General features: G+C 48.5%; 2 protein-coding genes across 5 annotated transcripts; one reads left to right on the forward strand and one right to left on the reverse strand.

The window, feature by feature from the left end:
* Positions 1-69: 69 nt before the first annotated feature.
* PIGB (phosphatidylinositol glycan anchor biosynthesis class B) lies at positions 70-13,556 on the reverse strand. Of its 4 annotated transcripts, none has more exons than XM_053366156.1 (11): positions 13,374-13,556; positions 10,611-11,710; positions 9,187-9,291; positions 8,914-9,047; positions 8,011-8,151; positions 7,276-7,327; positions 5,835-6,046; positions 4,433-4,497; positions 2,823-3,045; positions 1,558-1,738; positions 70-505 (listed from the first exon to the last, which is right to left on the reverse strand). In XM_053366156.1, the coding sequence occupies exons 2-11, from the start codon at positions 10,761-10,763 to the stop codon at positions 380-382; spliced, it is 1,392 nt and encodes a 463-aa protein (XP_053222131.1). In that variant the 5' UTR covers positions 10,764-11,710; positions 13,374-13,556; the 3' UTR covers positions 70-379. The 4 variants fall into 4 exon arrangements, with proteins under 4 accessions (XP_053222131.1, XP_053222134.1, XP_053222133.1 ...); XM_053366159.1 differs by having other exon boundaries at positions 13,447-13,549; XM_053366158.1 differs by lacking the exon at positions 13,374-13,556 and having other exon boundaries at positions 10,611-12,018.
* A 126-nt stretch (positions 13,557-13,682) lies between these two features.
* On the forward strand, positions 13,683-16,496 carry PIGBOS1 (PIGB opposite strand 1). Its single transcript, XM_053366163.1, has 2 exons — positions 13,683-13,871; positions 16,423-16,496. Exons 1-2 carry the CDS (start codon positions 13,775-13,777, stop codon positions 16,494-16,496), a joined length of 171 nt encoding a protein of 56 aa, XP_053222138.1. The 5' UTR covers positions 13,683-13,774.
* Positions 16,497-21,701: the final 5,205 nt, after the last annotated feature.

Genomic DNA, 21,701 nt, shown 5'->3' on the forward strand with positions numbered 1-21,701 from the left:
TCAGCTTGCTGACTTGCATTTGAAATTTCTTGTGCATCTGCAAATTGTAGAAGAAAAATAAAGATGTGGTTGGAAAAAGTTACTTTTATTTTTATAAGTTTGCATAGCTAAACATCCTCAGAGAAGGACTCAAAGCTTTTGTTAAGGCCACTCTTCTGTTATCTTGCGCATGCTGTCCATGCTGAAGTAGTGTGTCTTCTCTACACCCGCAATGAAAAATGGTCCAGGCTGCAATCAGAGTTCCATTAACTCAGCAAGAATTAGTGCTAAGCGAAGAGGACTGTCCTATTAGCTATATCTCATGTGAAACACACACCCATGTGGTGATCTTTGAACAAGATATACATTCCTCTATTTGTTGTTTGGGCTGAGACCATCTTCAAAGACGCTTTTGATTTCTTTTGTAGACATGAATGGAGCTCCCGATCCGTCCTTGAGGCAGATGAGTGTGAAAAAACGTGGCAACTTTTTCATACCTATTTGTAACTAGAAATGATGATATATCCTAGAAGTAAAAAATTAAATATTCAGGTTCTGGACCAAACACCAGGGTCCAGCAAACAAGAATTGAGGAAAAACCATCATTATGCTGGCCACATTCATTTTTCCACCATTTATTTTGAAGATCGGGGGAAGGGGAGGGGAAGGAGCACTGTAAAATTGTATATTGCCAGGAAGTTAAATTTTCAGCCACTAACAACTTGTATTTTCATAAAAGTGGAAAGACCACAAATCCATCATCTGTATTCATTGCCGTAAAGGCCAGGAGTTGCTAACCTTTTTGGACCAGTACACACATTTTTTTAAATTTTGAGACAGTGCTACAGGCACCAGTCACAAAATGGCTGCCATAGAGCAGGACTATAGTTCATCCCAGAAGAGTGTGTGAGAGCGCGCGCGCACACACATACACACAGAGGCCATTGCAGGCACCACCACACTGACTATCCTTGCTATGGCCTGACCAGTTCAGGTGCTCTGAATTTCTCCACATGGAACACATTTTGTGGCACCAATTTCTGATAGTTTATTTTCAACGGTATCACAAGAGGAAGAATTAGCTGGATCAAAGAGAACTGTGGACAAACCAAAATGTGAACCCTTCCTTACACAGTGTGGAGTTCACGTGTGGAAATTACTTCCAAGGTGAGGTGATGTCTGTTAGCTTTAGTGGCACAGAGGAGGAAAATGAAGCCTATCGATTCAGTCATGGGAGGAATATGAACCCCCAACTTCAGAGGGAGCAATGAGAGACGCAGACAGTTGGTCTCATCCAGTGAACTCTTTTTACCTTCTTAAACACATGTATGCTCCTCCCTCCACATCCCCCGCTTTTTGGGACTTTCTGGGCTATGCAGCATTCATTCATTTCCCATCCTCTACCCCAAGGTCCCTGGGTGGGTCACAATTTCAAAACAACAATAAAACCAGTTTAAAACAACTTATGCTTACACCCTCTGTAATCATCTCATTCATCTCCTTGATGAAGATGCCAATGGGTGTGCTCGATGCCCCGCTGAAAACAATGAGACTGGGATTCTTCTGCGCTTCCCTTACCTGCTCAAGCACACTGAAGAACACCAAGTGTGTGGGTAGCAGCGTAACATTGGAAAATGTTTCACTGAGCCAGCTGAGAGGGTCTGCATAAAATAAGTCAGCTTCATCAAGGTAATTTGCCCTTCCGGTCAAATCAGGGGGGCACTGAAGAAACCTCAAAGGTAGTGGGCAATGAACATGGCTAGAAAGTGGGGGGGGGGGAGAGAAACAGGCATTAATACAAATGGCTGAGGCTATTTTGCATTAGCAAGTGTTGGCAGCGCTTCTTTTCCACGTGCTGATCTGAATACACACATACCAGTGTCTGTGTTTGTTATCAATTGAGAGGCACAGCAAAAATGAGACCTGCAGGATGGGTGGAAAGGGCTGAAGGTGACTTTTCCACACGCTGCAGATAGTCCCCATGTCACCTGGTGAAGACAAAGCGTGAGGCAGTGGAGACTTCCAGTGCTTTGGAATCGGAAGTGTCACTGACTTTACAGGCGCAAAGACGGGGAAATGGCTCAACAGCTAGAATACAGTCAAGGTTCCCACAATCCCAATAGGGGCACAACTTCCAGGGTCCCCTCAAGTGCGAAACTGGCTTAAGGTGCTTGGGCAAAGTGTTACACAGATACAGGGTTCTGGGTTCTCTATCTCAAGCTCTTTGCATCAGTTCCAGCAACAGCTGCTGATCCAGCCAAGAAAGACACAATTAAGCCCACAAAGGCTGCTGCTGTTACAAAAAGTATAGCACAGAGGTGTAGACTAATAAGGAGTCAGTTTAAGGAGAAACATCTTCTAAAGGCTGATCGCATCAGCGTGAATCCAGCATAACTATTTAGAGGACAATCCTATCAATGGTTGCTGGCAGGCTGTTCCAAAGGCCAGGTCAGAAGGTTGCCCCACAGGATTGCTGCAGCCACAAAATCTCCACAGCTGTCCCTTTCAGCAGAAAAGTGAAATTCTGGGGGTGGCTTTCCCAAATCCAAAGCCTTTCTGTAACCCAGAAGGATATGGAAGTATGCTAGTCCCGGAGCGGAGATCAACAGAAAGGAAAAAGGCCAAAGAAAGAGGCGGGAGGGAAACGGCAGCTCCCCTTCCCCAATGCTTTTTGCCCTCTTGGTGTGATCCCAGGAGGGCTTTTGATGCAGTTCCTCCACCTTGGATTCACCTTCTCCTGCCTCCTCTGAATTGCTCTGGCAGTAAAAGAGCAGAAAAGCTGCAGATTCCCATGCAGAGTGCCACCAGAACCTCACACACATACACCCCCCGATGGGTCTTACCTATAAAAAGGAGTTGAATGGCAGGGCATGAGCATGAAGACGGATGCCGGCTGCTCTGGAGAGTCAGCAGGAGCGCCGCAGAGGCTTTGCAGGTGGCCCATGACATCCAGGGTTCCACGCTGATGGACCAAGCCAGTGTAGAGGGCGGGCAGCAAGTTTGTCACCAGCAGGAAGGAGATGGCTGCTGCCCGCTGCCACCTTTTCAGCTGCTTAAGAGAATGTCCTACAGGGAAGAGAGGGAAGGGAGCAGAAAATGGAGCAGATGAATCTAGGGTCCTTGAGATCAGGGACCTGAGCAGTTCCAGAGACTTCCAAACAGCAGCGTGATGGGGCTTTCCTAACACCTAAAGCTTCCCCTTCAAAGACCCTTCATCCTTTGGCTCAGCCCTGAGGCTTCTCATCATTCAACTTCCCCTTCAGCTTGGCCTCCCTTCCTTCCATCAAATGTCTGAGAGCTATTTCTATAAAGACTGCCCAGCCTTTACTTTCATTCCTGCCTTGGAAAGAGACCAAGCACTAAACCTGCCAGAAGCCACAGCTGAATCTTTTTTTAAAACAACAACATTGTATGTAGAAAATGTACTTATTAATCAATGGGAGTGAAATAATGTGTCACTATTGGACAGTTTGCTTTTACAGGTACACTGTTTTGATGGATGTTAGCCAATTTGGACACAATGGCAGCATTTTTTCCTTGCACTGACACACACAATCTCTGTATCAAACCATTTAAGATGCTCATTCCCTTTAGAAGAAGGAAGCAGTATTTCAAACTTCTCAAAGATGAGACACATTTTGGCACTAAAACTTCCACAACAGCAAGTTTTTCCTTTAGAGTGAAGATTTAACAACACCATGAATCCAAATATATCGACCAATCGGGACAAATGTAAGGTTATATGCAGGCAGGAAGAACCAACTGCACAAATACAATCTAGAATCAGTGTGATGTAGCAGCAAAAAACCCCTAATGCTATATTAGGCTGCATCAACGGAAGTATAGTGTCCAGATGAATGGAAATAATAGTACCACTCTATTCTGTCTTGGCCAGACCACACCTGGAATATGGTGTCCCGTTCTGGGCACCACAATTTAAAAAGGATATTGACAAGCTAAAATGTGTGCAGAAGAAGACAACAAAGGTTATAAAGGTTCTGGAAAGCAAATCTGGGGAACGGTTGGGGGAGTTGGGTATGTTTAGCCTGGTAAAGAGGAAACTGAGAGGAGGTAAGATGGCCACCTTCAAATGGGCTGTCACATGGAGCAAACTTGTTTTCTCCTATTCCAGAGGGTAGGACCTGAACCAATGGCTTCAAGTTACAAGAAAGGAGATTTCAACTAAACATCAGGAAGAACTTTCTGAAAGAGAGAGCTGTTTGGCAGTGGAACAGACTTACATGAAAAATTATGGACTCTCCCTACTTGGAGTTTTTTTAAAGCAGAGATTGGATGGCTGTCTGTCATGTATTATTTGTTGTACATTTACTGTATGATCTATTTGAGATTCCTGCACTGCAGGGGGTGGTACAAGATGACCCCCAGGGTACGTTCCAGCTCTATGAAACAGCACACAGAAACATCATAATGTGTTTAAAATCAAAACGCTTACCACAGAACACCATGCAGATTGGCAGCACTGGGTAGATAAAGCGGAATTCTTTGTGGCTCAGGGTGCTGTAACACAACAGGAAGGTGTAAATGGAAGGTTCTCCTAGGCATCTTCCCAAGCCCAGGCCTCTTCCCTCAGGAAATCATCCTTAGTCCAGAAAAATCTGCCAAAGGTCCTCCCAAGTCACAGAAGCAGCCAGCTAATGGGGCCACAGCCCAATCCAAACGCTCCCTTGAGCTGTGATGGAGGAGCCTGCCGCCAACATGGGAAGCACAGAGGACTGTGGCAGACTATACTGTCCCGAGGCAGATTTTAAAAGTAAGATTCCTCAGCCACAGGCCTGGGCTATATATTGATATATCACCCAGGACCAGTATGAAGGGCAGACTGCGATGAAAGCTTAACTCAGCGATACATCACACGAGCCAGCGGCAGGGTGGGGGCTCCATTAAAGTGCCCCCCCAGCTGAGAGTGCCCCAATCCTGCTGCTTGCAAGCCTGTGCCAGGGTGCGGACTCCGTTAGACTCCCCCCTCCCGGCCTGCCAAGGTGGTGGTGGCTGCTGAGGCAGGCCCCCGAACCCTTGCCTCATCTGCCACTGCCTTGGCATAGGGGTCAGGCGGGCTCAGATAGGCAGTGCAGAGACAAAGCGCAGATAGGGTGACTTTGCACCCCACACCTTGCAGAGTGGTACAGAGGCTGTCTGATGCTGGTGCTGGGGCAGAGGCAGCCTTGCTTGGCTACCCTGCCTTCATCTGTCCACGAGGATGAACTGCGTCTTTCCTCCCAGGGTGGTCATTCACCCCAGGAGGAAAGATGGAGCCCACTCTCCCGGGTGAAGGCAGCAGCTGGGCCCAGCGCTGGCCAGCAAACTCAGGCAGCCCTGCTCCACCAGGTACAGATAGAGTGGCTGTGCACCCCACACCCTGCGGACTTCATTTGGGAGGGTGGACTGCATTTTTCCTTCTGGGCTGAATGACCACCCCAGGAGGAAAGACTAGCTCTCCCCTCCCATCCACCAGCACAAGGAGGAACAGAGCCAGCCCAGCAGTCGGAACCAAGGGCTCTGGTCACCAGCTGCAGCTTGAATCAAACTTTTCCAGAGCAAGTGGGGCTCCCAACATGCCATCATAAAAGCTACCCCATCTGGCTCCATAAGGAGAGGCAAGAGTGGCTACCATTTTGCTCTGTCCCTCCCACCACCGATCCACCAAAACACCAACTGCTGAACTCTGTATGAGAAATGGAACCCACATTTTCTTCCTATTGGATTTTAAACAGTGAGCTGGCTCTTCTGGCACATTGGCAGGAAGGCAGCGTTAGAAGCACCCTAAGCAAACTAGCCAACAAATCTGAAGGAGGAAATACCTGGCACAGAGTTCTGTGGTGTGGAAGGAAACCTACCTGTAAACAGCCACCGTCCACAGCACTACCACCAGGAGTATCCCATGCCTCTTCGATGCTTGGAAGCAGCCATGGAGAAAGAAGGGGAGGTGAGGGCCAAGGACCACAAGGAAGCCCTGCGTGAAGTACCAGTGCCACGGGTGGGATCCGTAGAAGGTGGCCACATTCTGCAGCACGTTAAACTTCAAAAAGTTGAGTTGAACCAGGACCCACTGCAGGAGCAAAGAAACAGCAAGCAAACAAGACGGGCTTTATAACAGGAGAACTGTGAGAGGAGTGGTGTATTTGTCCTGACACTGCTTTTGTAAGCTTAGGATTGCTGCCTCAACACATCCCACTGCCAAGGGAATTGGAATCTGGAGCACCAAATCCATCAACACAGCCTAAGCATCTCTTAACTATCCCTGTCACTGATAATTGCCGGAACTCTTCAAAGAGGACGGGGCGTGGGCTGGTGGAGATGGGGAAGGGATACTCCATCCCTCTTTCACCTGTTTGCTGGCAAAAAAAAGAAAGTGCAACCTACTAAAGTCTGAGCGCTTGTGTTCAAGGCAGGATTACTGAACTGCTTTAAGTTGCTTATTCATTTGGCGCTCCTAAAGGAAAGAGAGAGAAAGAGAGAAAGGAGGAAATGAGAGGAAATGCCCACAGTCCAGGCAATCACCTGGATGCCCTTGTTGGCACGGTGTCAGCAGCTATACCAGAGGACAACTGGGCAGAGGGCAAACAGCCAGCTGAAAAAGCCTCCCCCGCCCAGCTCCATTCTTCAGCAAGTAGCCTGCCCAGCTGTCCCCTGCCTGCTCAGCTGCTGCCTTCCCTTGCAGTTCTCTGGCTTTTCTCATTTCAAGTCAGAGAAGGAGAGCACGCCACAAGCGCTGCTCTCCAATTCTGCTCATTCCTCAGCAAGAGCAGAGACTGGCAAAGAGCACAGGGGAACCCTGATCTTTCTCTGGCTGGGAAACTTCAGCCCGGCACTTTCCAGCCAGGCAAATTGCCCCACCATGCGTTTCCTATCTGACAGCATTAGTTAAAAAGCAGCCCAGCAGCTTAAATAGACAAATCTCAAAGCCAGGATCACACTCTCAGCACTGTCTGCACAAGTTTCTCTTTGCCTGAGCCACCCTGGCCACGGCTGGTGACTGCACAGGTCAGCCCTGTTCCCACAAGCGCTGATGTGCCTCATGGGGCTGAGGGAGAGGAGCTGCCAGGTGGAGTGGCAATGGGGGGGGGAGGGTGAAGACAGACGTGAAACTCCCCTGGCTGGTGCATTGCAGCTCTTTTGGAATCTGGGTGCAATAGTCAAACAGGAAGGGGAAATGCATCCCCTCATCCAAGCCCCCTGCAAGAATGGCAACAACCACAGTTAGGGAAAGTCTGTGGCACCATCTATAGGAGAACTCACTTTAACTGATCTCAGAATGCTGAGTGAATGCCAACTTACCTTGCCAAAAAATACTCGGTCAGTAATTAAAGATGATCCCAGAATGATCAATCTGTCAAGAAAGAACACACTGGAGAAAAGAGGGACCTGCTGGGCTGCACCTGGCAACCATCTTCCCTGGAGTCCCCCTTATGGAGCAGGCCAATTCAGCTCCCAGGAAGAATCCGGCTCCCACCTGCTCCTGGCACAAATTCACAGGCAATCTCCACACTGCCCAAAGTGGGAGCTGCCTCTCCTGGCCGGAGGAACAGTCCTTCTCCAGGCAAGCAAGCTGGGCCAGCTGCTCTGCACAGCATCTGTGGCCTGGGTCTGCTCCTGCTATTTGGGGCACTCTAGCTCACCCAGAGGGACCTGGGTGGCGCTGTGGGTTAAACCACAGAGCCTAGGACTTGCCAATCAAAAGGTTGGCGGTTCAAATCCCCGTGACGGGGTGAGCTCCTGTTGCTCGGCCCATGCTCCTGCCGACCTAGCAGTTCGAAAGCGTGTGAAAGTGCAAGTAGATAAATAGGTACCGCTCCGGCGGGAAGGTAAACGGCGTTTCCATGCGTTGCTCTGGCTCGCCAGAAGCGGCTTAGTCATGCTGGCCACATGACCCGGAAGCTGTACGCCGGCTCCCTTGGCCAATAAAGCGAGATGAGTGCCGCAACCCCAGAGTCAGCCACGACTGGACCTAATGGTCAGGGGTCCCTTTACCTTTACCTCACCCAGGCCTAGATTCAGAAGAGACGCCCTTACCCCACTGGGAGGCAGCTGTGCAGGACGAGGTGCCGCTTCTGGGGCTCCTTCCAGAAGTGCCGGAGCAGCAAAGGCACCCACAGAATGAGAGCGGTTGGGCGAATCACAAACGAAAGAGCAACCAGGGTCAAGTAAGGGATGCTGGAAAGAAGAGGCGGCAGTGAGGGCAGGAACATTGGGGGCAGCTTCAGCAAAGCCAGCCAGGCTGGTGTGGGAGCCTGGCCATGGGGGGATGAGGAGGGGGGTTGCAGTCTTACTGTTTCACAGCTATGGGGACCATAGCTGTCAAATTTTCCCTTTTCTTGCAAGGAATCCTATTCAGAATAAGGGAATTTCCCTTTAAAAAAGGGAAACATTGACAGCTATGATGGGGATGCCTCGGAAGGCAGCCCTGCTGCGTATAATGGGACTTACACTCAGGTAAGTGAGTAAGTGACTGCAGCCTTTTATATAACATGTCTTGAGAAAAGGGAAATGTTGCCAACAAAGAAGAGAGGCAGACAGACAGATGTGAGAGCTTTTACATTATCTATACAGATCACACAGCCTATACAGATCACACAGCCCTGCCAATCTAGAGCTGGGCAATGCCTGAAACCAAACCCATTCCTTTGCCTGTCAGGAAACAACACGTTTGAAAAGAAGAACAAGGTTCTTGGGAAAGGGTGTTTTTGCTTGAATGACAAAAAGAGTGCTTGGTTATTGGGTGACCCCCATTTACATACAAAGAAATAGCTAAGCTGGCGATGGAAATATGCTGCGTGAGGGGAAAGCCAAGCATAAGGAAGCTCAACAAGGGTGTGACATTTCCCCAAACCTACCATTATAAACATTTTAATTAAGCGTCAGGGGTCTGCCCCAGCCCCTTTAATGGCTATTAAAGATATCCATAGGTATTCTCACCTGCTCCTCTTTGTCCTGGTGCCTTCCAGGGGATAGTAGTAAAGAGCGAAAATGGTGAGAACAGCTTCCATGGTGTTGGTGAGCGTTCTGGTACAACAGTACCATGTGAACCAGGAACACAACTGGCAGAAGTACTGAAAACAAGGTGGGAGGAGAAGAAGAAGAGCTGGTGTGGGATGAGGGAAAGAAGGGTCACAAGGCAAGACAAAGGACCAGGCGCTCATCACCCCCCAGCCGGAAGCCCAAGGAAGAGGAAGGCAGACAGGGACTCACCACCCACTTGGCCACCTCTGCACCATCCAGTCGCTTCACCAAGGAGTACAACACCACGTCTGCCAGCGCAGCCAGAAAAGCCTGTGCAATTCTAGGGAGCCAGATCTGTTAGGGTAGGAGGAGCACAAGTCACTCCTGTCTGAGGAGGGATCACTCATGCATAGATAACATTAATGTGCTTGACGACGGAACACACGAGCTCCAGTTAGGAAGACAACGCTTTCAAATCAACACAAACTTCATTTATTGATTGCTTTGCCACCCTTTATGTTTCTGTTTTCTTCCTTCCTTCCTCCGTTGTTGCTGTAATGTGGCCTGTGTGCCTTATGCACAATGTAAACTCACACTTTCCTTCCCGTGGACACCAGCAATAAAAAGTGTTTCAAGAGTGGCTAAAAATAAAGAGGCCACACAAATCTGCTGAAACTGTTGAGCCTTATGCTGAATGGCAGTGAATTGGCCCCAAGACTCAGATCTTGGCACAAAGGAGTGCCTTCCTGGTCCTGACCCCATGACTGAGGCCCATCAAAGAACCCCAGGTCCCATTCTTGGAAATACATTTCCAAGGACGTTGAAAGCCAGAGCAGGCAAGGCATGGGGCTCCTTCATGCTTAGCTCTCTCCTGCTCCCAGTTTGCATTATTAAACCCAAAACTGCATGAGAAGGGTACCACTTGCCCTGAGAGAATCCTCTACCAGATCCCAACTCATTCTGCATAGTGCAGCCAGAAGCGGGGATGAGGAAAGCAAGAGACAGACTGACAGCAGGCAACAGCCCCCCACGTATCATTGCCCCCCACCATGCTAAAAGAGGGTGGTTGCTGCCTACCCTTCTCCATGTTACCACTGGACTGTTAGGATATAGTTCTGTTCCACCTTAAAAGGGAACAGGCATGACTGTTGTATGTCATATGCCTGTTTACTTCCAGCACTTGCTGGGAACTTCCGTTTTGTATATTGCTGTTTTGCTGGAGACGAAGGGAAGCAGACATATTTTCCATTGTGCCTGAACTATGCTGAATAAAATGCTGTAGATAATGCTTACACATGGCTCTGTCCGCCTCTTCCGTTGTGAGATTTATTCACTCTGCTGATAAGAGCGTGCCGAGTCTCTAAACGTATCTGAGGCTTGTGTCGCTGTTTGATGCTGTTCCAAGGGAGACCAGTGATCGCCTGGCTGCCAGCCGGTGGCTAGAGCCAGCTGGGGGCCTGCCTGATGCCCCCATCTCCCCCACAGTATCCCAACATGGACAATCCCCAACCCCCCTCCCACCAACTCTGGGTATTTGCCTGCATGTACTCAGCAAAGGCGCCATGAGATATGCTTCTGTGGGATGAAGCATAACTAGGTAATTCCTGCCACAAAAGCAAAATGCTTGATGTGTTTCTGGCAGCAGCTGAATGACCCCCCAAGTCCACACTCACCAGCAGCTGAACATCATCCTTGTTAAGCAGGTGCAACACTTTATAAATGCTTGCGAACAGCAGAGGGTAGAGATGGCTCCGCAGACCTTCTGTCCACTCCCAGGTCAAATAGCCATAATTATCATCATTAAAGATATCATAAAGAACAGGCATGGAGCATGGTGTTCTGTGGCCAAACTCCTCAAAATTCAACTAATGTAATATTTTAGGGCCTTTGATAATTACTAAATTACCACTACCCCCACCTGCTGAAAAACTGAATCTTGTTCCACCCAAACCCACATCTCAGATGTGTCAAGAGTCAATCAGCTGGCACATTCCTGTGGCAGGAAAGAGCCTTTTCCAATACCAGTTTTTGTCTCAAGTTCCTTGTATCTCAGAGTATGCTGGAGGGAGAGGGAAAGGCAGGCCTTCAAGGAAACCATCCAAGCCCCACACCTGAGCTTCAGGGGCCTCTGCACTGCCTAATGCTTCATGACAACTGATAGTCAAAATGGCCCAGTTGTGACAATGTGATAAAACAAGAATCCTTCCAAGCCTGATCCTGTACACTCCAGGCAGCCTACATGATGCTTCCTAGGCCTCTTCTAACAGGCTACCTTAACCCAGCCACAACATGCTCAACCACAGCCATGTTCCTTTACTTGATAAATTTACGTCCCACAATCACAGAATTCAAGGCTGCACACAGGTAGAGTTTCCAAAGGGGCTCCTATCCAGGCCCTGACCCAAGACTGAGTGATTTCACTTCAACAAAGTAGATGCCCTAGGAGACTGCAGGCAGGAAGCCACTCCTAGGACTGAACTTGGATTTACTGTCAAGTTGTGCAGCCCAACAGGACAGTCCAAAGCGTGTTGACTTTATGCTGAAGCGAGTCCCATTCTGCTCAGTGGGACCTACTTCTGACCTGTCCTTACTAGGGAAAACTTTCACTTAAAATTTCACTACATAAAAAAAGGATATTTGAAAACCATACGATGTGCGACTTCAAGTGACTGCCAATATTCATCTGGGACAAAGCTTGTCTGGACTAAGAAGCAGTTTAGTAGCCTCACCGTGATGGTAAACAAGCACAGATAAAGGTTTTCCCCAACAAGAGCTGGAAAAAAGCAGATGGGATTAACCTCGTGTACAGTGGGTTTTTTACGGTTATGTTGTAATCAATTGCAAATAAATAAACCTTGGATACCTTTTGGGAGTCTTATTTCAATTTTTGCCCTGCCTCCGAAGCTGTGAATTGATTTATCAACATCACAGAATCATAGAATTGCAGAATCTGAAATGACCACAAGGATCATCTAGTCCAACCCCCTACAATGTATATTGCCCAGTGTGAGACTTGAACCCATGTCCCTGAGATTAAGAGTCTCAAGCTCTACCGACTGAGCTATCCCTTGTCAGGAATTCTAACATCCCTTAGTTTGTGGACAACTCTAAAACTGGCTTTTACACCACAACCTTAGCAAAACAGAACCTTGATGGGGGGGGGGACCTTGACTTTTATCTAAATTAGAACTGACTTTCTTCTCTTTGAAGAGGCTGAAACAAAAGAGGCTCTTCAGAGATGAATCTACAGTCACATCTAAAGAGGTAAGTGAGCACTGAATCCCCCAGGCTCCTGAGTCCTGGAATTTTCCTCACTAGGACTCCACAGAAAGGGTCAGCTGCTGGGGCCCTGACTAGCAATGCTACCTTTGCTAAACCAGGAAAGGCTGCAATGACCTGGGGCAGGTGGCCTCAAAGGGGGGGACAAGGACAAAGTCTCCAGATTTGAACAGGTTTTTTTCCAGCAGCCATGCCTTTAATGGTTTCAAAGGAGAATGGAAGTGGCTGAGAGACAGCTATGACTATACACAGTAAGATGCCACAGCTGCCCTTGCTGTGCACTACAGTGGTACCTCGGGTTACATACACTTCAGGTTACAGACTCCGCTAACACAGAAATAGTGCTTCAGGTTAAGAACTTTGCTTCAGGATGAGAACAGAAATCGTATTCTGGTGGTGTGGCGGCAGCAGGAGGCCCCATTAGCTAAAGTGGTGCTTCAGGTTAAGAACAGTTTCACGTTAAGAACGGACCTCCGGAACGAATTAAGTACTTAACCTGAGGTACCACTGTACTGGCCTTCTTCTGGGCAGCCACCAGGGCTTTGCTCTGGCCACAGATCTACAAAAGGAAAGCACCAAAGCCACCAGCTCCTGCCCATCAGGTGCCATGTGGCAGCAACAGCGCTGTCATCTCCCAAGCATCTTGGTGCTGGAGGAGGCAGAGGCAGCAAGTGCAAAGTTCCTCCCTGCCCCCATTCAAGCATCCTGTAACCCAGCAGGAAGTTCTCTTGCACAAGGGCCACAGATGTGAATAGGCATCACTGCAGCCTTGCGTGCCTCCCACGGGGAGCTTGTGCAGGAGACCTTCCCAAGGGATGGGGCCTCCTCACTGCCTTTTGAGGGACAAACATCCCAGGGGCCAAGAGTCCCCCAAGGGGTGGGAGGGAGGCTGGAAACGTGCTTCGTGCATGACGTGGCCTCTCCCTCTGGTCAAGGCAGGTAGAAGGAGCCTCTCTGGACGTGCCCGCCGCCGGCTTCCTGGCTCCTGGGACGGGCCGCCCTCAGGCGTCGCTCGGCCCCTGCGGGAAGGGAACAACCACCTTGGAAAGACCCCTCCTGCCCAGCGCCTGGGCTTCCTTAGGCCTCTCCCAGCACGCGGGGCGCGGCTACTTCGGCCTCACAACAGCCCCGCGAGGTGGACCGCGGCCTCTCCTCACCCGCACCCCGCCCCGCGAGGGTCCCGGAGGGGGCGGGCCTGTACAGCGTCGACTTCCGCTTCCGCAGCCGCACCGGCAGGGTCCGCCTCCCGCCGCTGCCGTCGACCCCCCGCGCGGCTTCCATGGCGACGCCGGCGCGGCCCCAGGACGGCCACTTCCGCCTTCCTGGAGGCGGGGGCAGCCTCCTCCGTCGGAGCGCATGCGCGCCCATACGCCAACCGCTGCTTCCTCCTTTGCGCATGTGCGTCTCGGCTCCCGACAGCTCTTCTCGCGAGAAGGGGCGGGGCGAGAGCGCGTGTCCTCGACCGTCGCGCGACTTCCGGCGCCTGGAGCCGCACCGGTTGAGCGGCTGCCTGAGGGAGGCTTGAGCCGCGGAGAGCGAGAGAGGCGTCGCGGAGGCCATGCTGGGGCGGCGGGGCTTGTCCTTCGGGCACCTGCTCCTGGCCACGGGGCTCGGCGTGGCGGGAGGCATCTACATTTACCAGCCCATCTTCCAAGGCGGCCCACGCGCGGGAGGCCCTGCCCGGGACACGCCGCCGCCGCCGCCGCAGGAGGAGAAGCCGCCTCCCGGGACCCGCCTCGGCTGAGCCGGAGAGAGGCCGGCGCTCCCTCGCGGCCTCGACGAGGCTCCTTGCTTGGCCCCCCACGACGGGAAGCCCACCCGGCGCACAGGCGCTGCCGAGAAGCCCCTCCGAAGCGAAAGAGATGTGGACTGAAAGTTGAAAAATTCAACATGCCGTAAGCCACGTGCGGATCATCAAGAAAGGGACTGAATATATAAACCTGCCAGCAGCACAGCGCCAAACCACGACATCCACAATTGTTGGAACAGCCAAGAACTGGGAGGGAGGCAGGTGATATCTTTGCTGCAGCTGTCACACTGTGAGAGACATCAGCAGCAGCCACCTGGTGAGGACATCCTGCTCTGCGTGGGACTGACGTGGCTGGGTTGCCAAAGAAAAAGAGGAACAGGGACTTGCATACGTTGTTCAGCTGTAGTGACTGTCATATCACTGCCCTTAAAATTGTTATTTGAATATAACAATTTAACATAAGGCCGCCTCAAGAACTTTGCTAAGTAGCAGGGGTATAAATACTCCTAAATAAATAAAATAAAATAGACCTATGGCAAGACAATGCTTGGAATGCCGTGTGCCATTTTGGCTCACTTAAAAATGGATGTTGTGGAGTTGGAAAAGGTCAGAGTAGGGCACATGGAATGATCAAGGAGATGCAGCGACTCCCTTGTGAAGAAAAGTTGCAGCATTTGGGCTTTTTTAGTTTGGAGAAAAGGAAAGTAAGAGGTGATGTGAGGGAAGTTTATGGAATAATGCATGACACACAGAATTGAGTTTCTCTCATAACATTAGGACTCAGTGGCAGATTTAAGAAAACCAGAAGGAAGGAGTGCTTCACATAGTTAAGCAAGCTCACTCCATTTTTTTATTATTAAATTTATATTCCACTTTATCTTCCAAGGAGCTCAAGGTGATGCACATGGTTCTTCCCATTTCATTCTCACAACAACCCTGTGCGGTAGCTTAGGCTAATAGATGGTCACCCAGTAGTCCAACACGCTAACCATTACACCATATTGGATGGTTTAAAAGATTAGACAAATTCATGGAGAAGGCTATCAACAGCCACAACCCACAACAGCCATGTTCTACCTCCGCTGCCAGTGGTGGTGTTTTGTATTCTCATTTTTTATTTCTCTGTTGTGAAGCGCTCTGGGATCTTTGGATGAAGGGTGGTATACAAATTTAGTATAACAACAGCATGCTGCTGAATGCCAGTTGCTGGCAACTGCAGGTGGAAGAGTGCTGTTCTTGTGCTCAGATCCTGCTTTTCAGCTTCAGATTTGGGGCCTCTGGACTAGGTGGGCCCCTTTGGCCTGACCCTGATGCAGCCAGACTCTTTGGCTTCCCCTCTGGGCTAAAGTGAGCCGAACTCACAGTTGTGCATATCTGGGGGAACTTTGGAGAGAGAACTTAGGAATCCATGAGGGTGGCCGGCCGCCAGAGGGCACCAGAGCTGCAGGAGTTGTGGCAGCTGCTGTGTGGTTGAGACAGTGGATACAGAGCTGCTTTTGTAGAGCCTGTTGTAGCAAAACAAATCCAGAACCCTTGGGGGACAACTTAAGGGTGAGCACATGACCCAAGAAAGCCTTCACTCATCCTTCAGGCACTGCCTTGCGGGGGAGGGAAGCTTCAGCCTCTTAAGTCAGTCATAGGCAACCTTGGCCTGCCAGATGTTTTGGGACTACAATTCCCACCATCCCTGACCACTAGTCCTGTTAGCTAGGGATCATGGGAGTTGTAGTCCCAGAACATCTGACGGGCCGAGGTTGCCTATACCTGCTCTAAGTGGTGCCTCCCCTTTCCTTGAAGCTGGTTTCAAAGGACCCCCAAATCTGTAGGGGGGTACCAGTTGTTTTTGTGGACATCAGCACCACCTCTCGGGTTTCTCCAAGTCGGCAGGCCTGGGCAGACTTCCCTGCCAGCCCCTGTGAGCTCACTGGGACTGACTGCCTAGTAGGTAAACAGGGGAGCAAGTTGTCCAGAGGAAGGGCAGGGGAAGATGCAGACCCTACAGCTGTGCTGGCAGAAAAAAGATGTGAAGGCCCATGGGGGAAATGGTGGGGCACTGTGCCATTTGCTTTAATGGACTGACCTCTACTGGTCATATTTTTCATAGTTAATCATTTTTATTTTCTTGATTGCTGTGACTTTTAAAACATATGCTGCCTTGGGACTTTGGGTAAGAGGTGGCATGGAAATGCTTTGAACAAACCAACACACTTTCAATTTCAAAGCATCCCAGAGTGCTAATCTCCAAAGGGCGAGCTGTGTTGGTTTACTGCAGAACAAAGGGTGTTAAGGCTTGTGGCTGGCTTTAGCCCGTGGAAGTTTATTATGCCATAAAGTTATTAAGTCTTTGAATTGTCACAGGATTCTTGGCTGTTTTGAGAGCATCAACCAAGTTCTTCATCTCCTTTAGCAAAATCTACACTCTTTTTTTAAAGATATTTATTAAAATTTTCAAAATTAATACAGTAAGAATATAAAAAGTCAAAAAGAAAAAGGGGAAAAAATACGAAAAAACAGAAAAAAAGATACATAAAAATTAAAAACACATTAAGTTCACCAAAATTTACTTTCATTGACATATTTTCCCGACCTCCTCATACCTCCCCTTTTTGTATTCCAATTCAAATTATTGATTCAGCAAATCCTTAACCATAATTGTTAACCTAATAAATTAACATGTTATTATTTTACTTTTACTCTTTCATCCATTTCCTCAATTTATTTTTGCTAACCTTATTTTCCTTTAATTTAGTTCATTTTTTAAAAAAACCAATTTTACCTTATCCAAACTTAAACATCAATACTTATACATCAATACATATTCTTAAAACATTCTTTCTAAAGTCGACCCAAATTCCCTTCCACGAATTTCCCAAATTTCATAAACATTACAAAAACAAAAATAAAAGCAAAACACATTATACTTATGTACCCTTTGGATTCCCAACCCCCCCCTTTCCCGGTTCCAGTCCCCAACAAATGTCCATCAGTCTTAATCTACTATTTAGCCTGGAGATCTCACATCCGAGGCTCTTAATTCTCTCTCAATTCCTCTCTGCTGGTTTTTTTGATAGTCCTTAAAATTAAACACCAACTCTCGGAGAAGCTCTGGCCCTTCAGGATCCATGTTTCTTTCAACCAGTCCTCCATACTTAAAGGTGGAACCCAAATCTTGTTTCTTACTCCTTTCAAGTCCAAATGTCCCCAAGGCTCCAACCTCCACCTTGAGCAAATTTATAATCCTTAGGTCTTCGGATCTCCACATAAGGAGATCTTTCCTTTCTTCAATCTCCAATTCAGGCCAGATTTTCCACATCAAATTCTTATTTTCCTTCATTACCATCATGTCAGGCCTCAAGTCCTCCTTCATCATCTGCAGCTGTTCAGGGACAACATATGTCTCCTCCAAATTCTCAAAGTTGTCAAGTTTCTCTTTCTGTTCAGTTGAATAAACTTCCAGATTCAACTCCTTATCAGTTTCAATGAGTCCAGAGTTGTAACATTTATAGCCAAAACATCAATTTGGCCTTGCAACTTTCCCAAGAGAACAAAGACTCTGTCCAATTCAGCCTGAATTCTCCCTTCTCCAGCCATTCTTGTAATGTCCCAAATCCCCCTCTAGAGGGATTTTGGTTTCTTAGCGTTCATTCCAATCGAAGTCCAAAAATCCAGCTAGTTTGTATCAGTTCTTCCTTGTTTTCAACAAATTATAACAAAAATTGTAACATATATAACCAGCAGAAGCAACAGAAACAAAGTTCTCTTTTTCTGTTTTGACAGCTACTTTGACAGCTGTCAAACTCTTTAGTACCTCATTGACAGGCTCTCTCGTGGAACACTCCCGGGTCCGGGAGGGTGGCACTTTGGTTCCCAAAATTAGCTCTTTATCCTCCAGCAAAATTTCTTATACTGCCAAATCGTGAAATTAAAGTCTTTTACCAAAGAAGGAAAGGTTCTCTCGACCTTAGTTAGCAGGTCTTTGCTTTAACTTGTTTACAAGACGGGGAGGCAGACTTCCTTTTTACACCTTCCCCGATCGTGCCTAATTCTTAAAAGCAAAATTTTCTTTACAGTACCAATTTCCGTAGTACTCACGGGTTGTTACTTTTAGAGTCCAATTGTTCAAAAGAAGGAGTCAGCGCTCTCCGACCATGGCAATGCGGCTTCACTCTGCAGGAGAAGCAGTCGACTCTCCGCACCGCGTCGCTCACCCCGTCCCCCATTCCGAAGCCTTTAAAAAGGCTCCTTCGCAGGTCGGGGGGTGCAAATGGTGCCCGCCGAGTCACCAGGTTCACAGGCTTCACCGCCTGTGATTTTTATGGATCCCTGCGTTGCCGCAGCGGCAAGACCCGATCCTGCAGAGCCGATTCCCTCCGGAGCTCAGAGGGAATCCGCCATTAGTCGATGGCGCTAACCCGGAAGTCCTTCCAAAATCTACACTCTTTCAGGGCATGTTCCAACCAAAGTTGAACATATTTAAAGCTGCAGTCCTATACCTTGGAACTCAGTAGGATTTATTTTGGAGTAAAGATGTATCAGGCTGCATTGACTGCAAAAGGCAAAGTGAAGCATATGCCTGCCTCTCTCCTGTTTGGAGTCCATGTGGCACAAAAACAATGCCCTCCCCAGTGGGACCCACTTTTGATGCCTTCTTGCTAGGACATTGAGGGTTGCAATCTGCATCAGGTAGTGCTGGTTTATTAAAATAGAAGCCTAGGGTTTGCTTAAAAGGAAAATTGGAAGAGCAAAATCTCACACTGGGGTAGGGAACCTGCAAACCCCTTAAGATATTGTTAAGCTACGATTCCCACCATCCTCTCTGCCCCTGATCTTTCTGTCTGGGGCTGATGCAGGCACTGGGTTCCCCACTCCTGATCTCATGAAAGACTAGGCCTAGGATCTTCCTTGTGTCAGGAGGAGAATTGGATTAAAGCAAAAATAGCATTGCACCCTCAACCATGCTTCTTCGGAAGTGACTCCCATTGATTCCAATAACGCTTCCTTCTAGATAATTGTGTCTAGGTCCGCAGCCTTAATTGGGCAGAAAGAGGTCAGTTCCAGCCAAGAAAAGTTACTGGTAAGAGCTTGTTGGCTCCTAGCAGCTTATTATGAGTACCAAAACCTGATGGATCATAATAGATTGATGCTGTAGACCTGCTTTATAAATTCATTGAGCAGCCATGATTCACAGCCCTTTTTCTCTGTTATGTGCAGTGCAGCTGCATCCTTTGAAATCAAGTATCCACCACCTGGGATTTAAAGCACAGCAAAATGTGTGCAAGAGACAAATTTCTCTTGGTTTTCGCCTCTTGGTCTGCACATTTGTCAAAAAACCCTTCAGGATACTGCATGAAGCCCAGTCCATCATGGCTGTGCAGAGAATGAATGTTAAGAGGCTGTCCTTTTGGACAACAACAAGCACCTTCACAGTTCTTGCGTTTGAGGTTCAAGTTTTGCAACTCTCATCCATGCTGCTCCACACATTACACAGAGAAATCCACTGCTTTGCCTACCATGTTCAAAAGGAATCTGAGCCCAGTAAATGTCTGAGATACCCGTTTGTTTCAATCCCAGGCCACATGGGCATCTGCTTTGCCACTGTGACAAAAGATAGTTCGGCCGTTGCGCAACATCTTGCCTGGTGAAGAGTTCTGGAGAAGTCAAAAGCCTGCTTCACTTTCGTGACAAATTGATTGATCCCAATAAAGACACCACCCAAGGGTGGATTTTGGAGTTTGTTCATAGCTGTCAATGTTTCCCTTTTTTAAAGGGAAATTCCCTTATTCCGAATAGGATTCCTTGCAAGAAAAGGGAAAAGTTGACAGCTATGAGTTTGTTTATGGGACTGGCATTGATTCCCCCCTCCCTTCTCATGTTGCTGGGTAGCATTTAAAGAACCCACATATTTGATCTAATATGAACTGTATATATCTGTCTGATGGAGACTTTTCTTCCCCCACAAAAAAGAACAAATAGACTTTCTGTCTGCATACACACATAATTAAGGGGATAGAAGTAGAAAGGAGAGGCAGGAAAATTGCCGGGGGGGGGGGCGGGCTCTGCGCTCTCAGTCCCAGGGAAGGAAGGGCCTGCTGGCGGTGCTACCTTCAAGTCAGTGCTCAAACTATAGGTGGGGAAGTAGGGGGTCTTTAATTAAACCCACAAGCCCCATCCAACTTAGCTTCTCCCAGTTTTAGCCTGCCAATATTTGGGTGTACTGTCCCATCTTCTGCAGTGTTGCTCTTTTAATAGGCATGTCTTAAAAGGGTGTCTCTTAGATCCCTCTCTGGTCCCTCCATGCTGACCTTTGAGTCCACAGCTCTGGTAAAAGCCATTCCTCCTCACCCTCACCCTCCTTGCACATCAATTTTCCAGGTGGTTGCTGGGTGCCGTCACAGGACTGGTTGCCATGAGACCCAAAGGGGGTGGGTGTTTGGGGCAGGGCTGGGTTGCTGCTGCAGATTAATTTCTGTCACTTGGGCCTCTCTTGCTGCTTCCTGCTCAAGGTGGTTGCCTCATGGGAGACACCCCCTCCCGCCTGATGCAAGCTTGCTTGAGATGAGCAGGAGGCCCCAGAGGTGCCTAGCTCCCATTTCCTTGCACTGTTTTGTGCCCAGGTTGACAACCTGGCTTGTCTCTGTGGTTGAAGTGGCAACAATATGTGTGTCTTCTGCTGCCCAACAGATGTCTGGACTAGGCCTCCCCATCAGCCTCTGCCAGCATGGCCAAAACATCTAGAGGGCACATCTAGAGAACGTTGTATATTAAAAAGCTTCCTAGAAGCCAGCCAAAGATTTAGGTAATAACATTTCTCCCTGTGAAGGTTGCCCTGGTCCAGAGAGGTCTGCCCGGGGGGGGGGGGTTGATCCATTTGCAGCCAAATTCTAGGTCCCAGGCCTTCATCAGCTTGGTGCCCTTCTGTCCTTAGGCTATCAGGGCTGATGGGAATTGTAGTGCAAAACACCCAGAGGGCATGAGGTTTGCAAAGGCTGAAGGATTCGTGTGTGTACTTGAAAAATGCAAATACTGGAATTGAATTGTTTAATTATTTCCTTCCTGGGACTCTTTTGCTTTCTTTCTCTCTCTTTAAAGGGAAATGTACTTTCTTAGCTTATGACTGACTCATCATGGGCAGATGAAACTCTAATCAACCTTCAAATTCCTCTTGGGTGTTAAAAGGCAGGTGTGGCTCACTTTTCTACCAGTGGAAAACCACCCTCTTTCGCTAATGCTTGGAAGAAAAATTTAAACCTTAACGGTGACATCCACCTTCTATAAATGGTTAGCATTTCACAATGCATTATTGCACCCTTCTGTACACATCACTGGGGCCTAAAAAAGCATAGTTAAAAGGTGTTAAGGGAAGGCTGGACCTTGTGCATGCACACAGAAGTTGTTTCTCCCATGTTATCCTCTGCTTCCAAGCTGTCCCAAAAACCATGGAGGGTGGAAGTGGGATGAGGGAACACCTGTGGTCCTTCAGATAATAGTTGGTCTCCAGCCCCCATCATCATCGTCCCTGACCACTGGGCATGCCAGCTCCTGGAGCTGATGGAATCTGGTGTCCAGGAAGCCCTGGAAAGCCCCAGAGGTTCCCCACCCCCACACTCTTCCCTACATTGGACCTGCTGGGTGGTGGCGAATTAACAGGGTTTTCATCCTTGCTGGAACAGCCTGTGGGATGGGCTTTAATGGGCAGGAGAGGATACCGTATATTAATTGCAAGCGCAGCTGCGTT

The sequence above is a fragment of the Podarcis raffonei genome, chromosome 14 (genome assembly GCF_027172205.1).
Source record: "Podarcis raffonei isolate rPodRaf1 chromosome 14, rPodRaf1.pri, whole genome shotgun sequence".
Classification (NCBI taxonomy): Eukaryota; Metazoa; Chordata; class Lepidosauria; order Squamata; family Lacertidae; genus Podarcis; species Podarcis raffonei.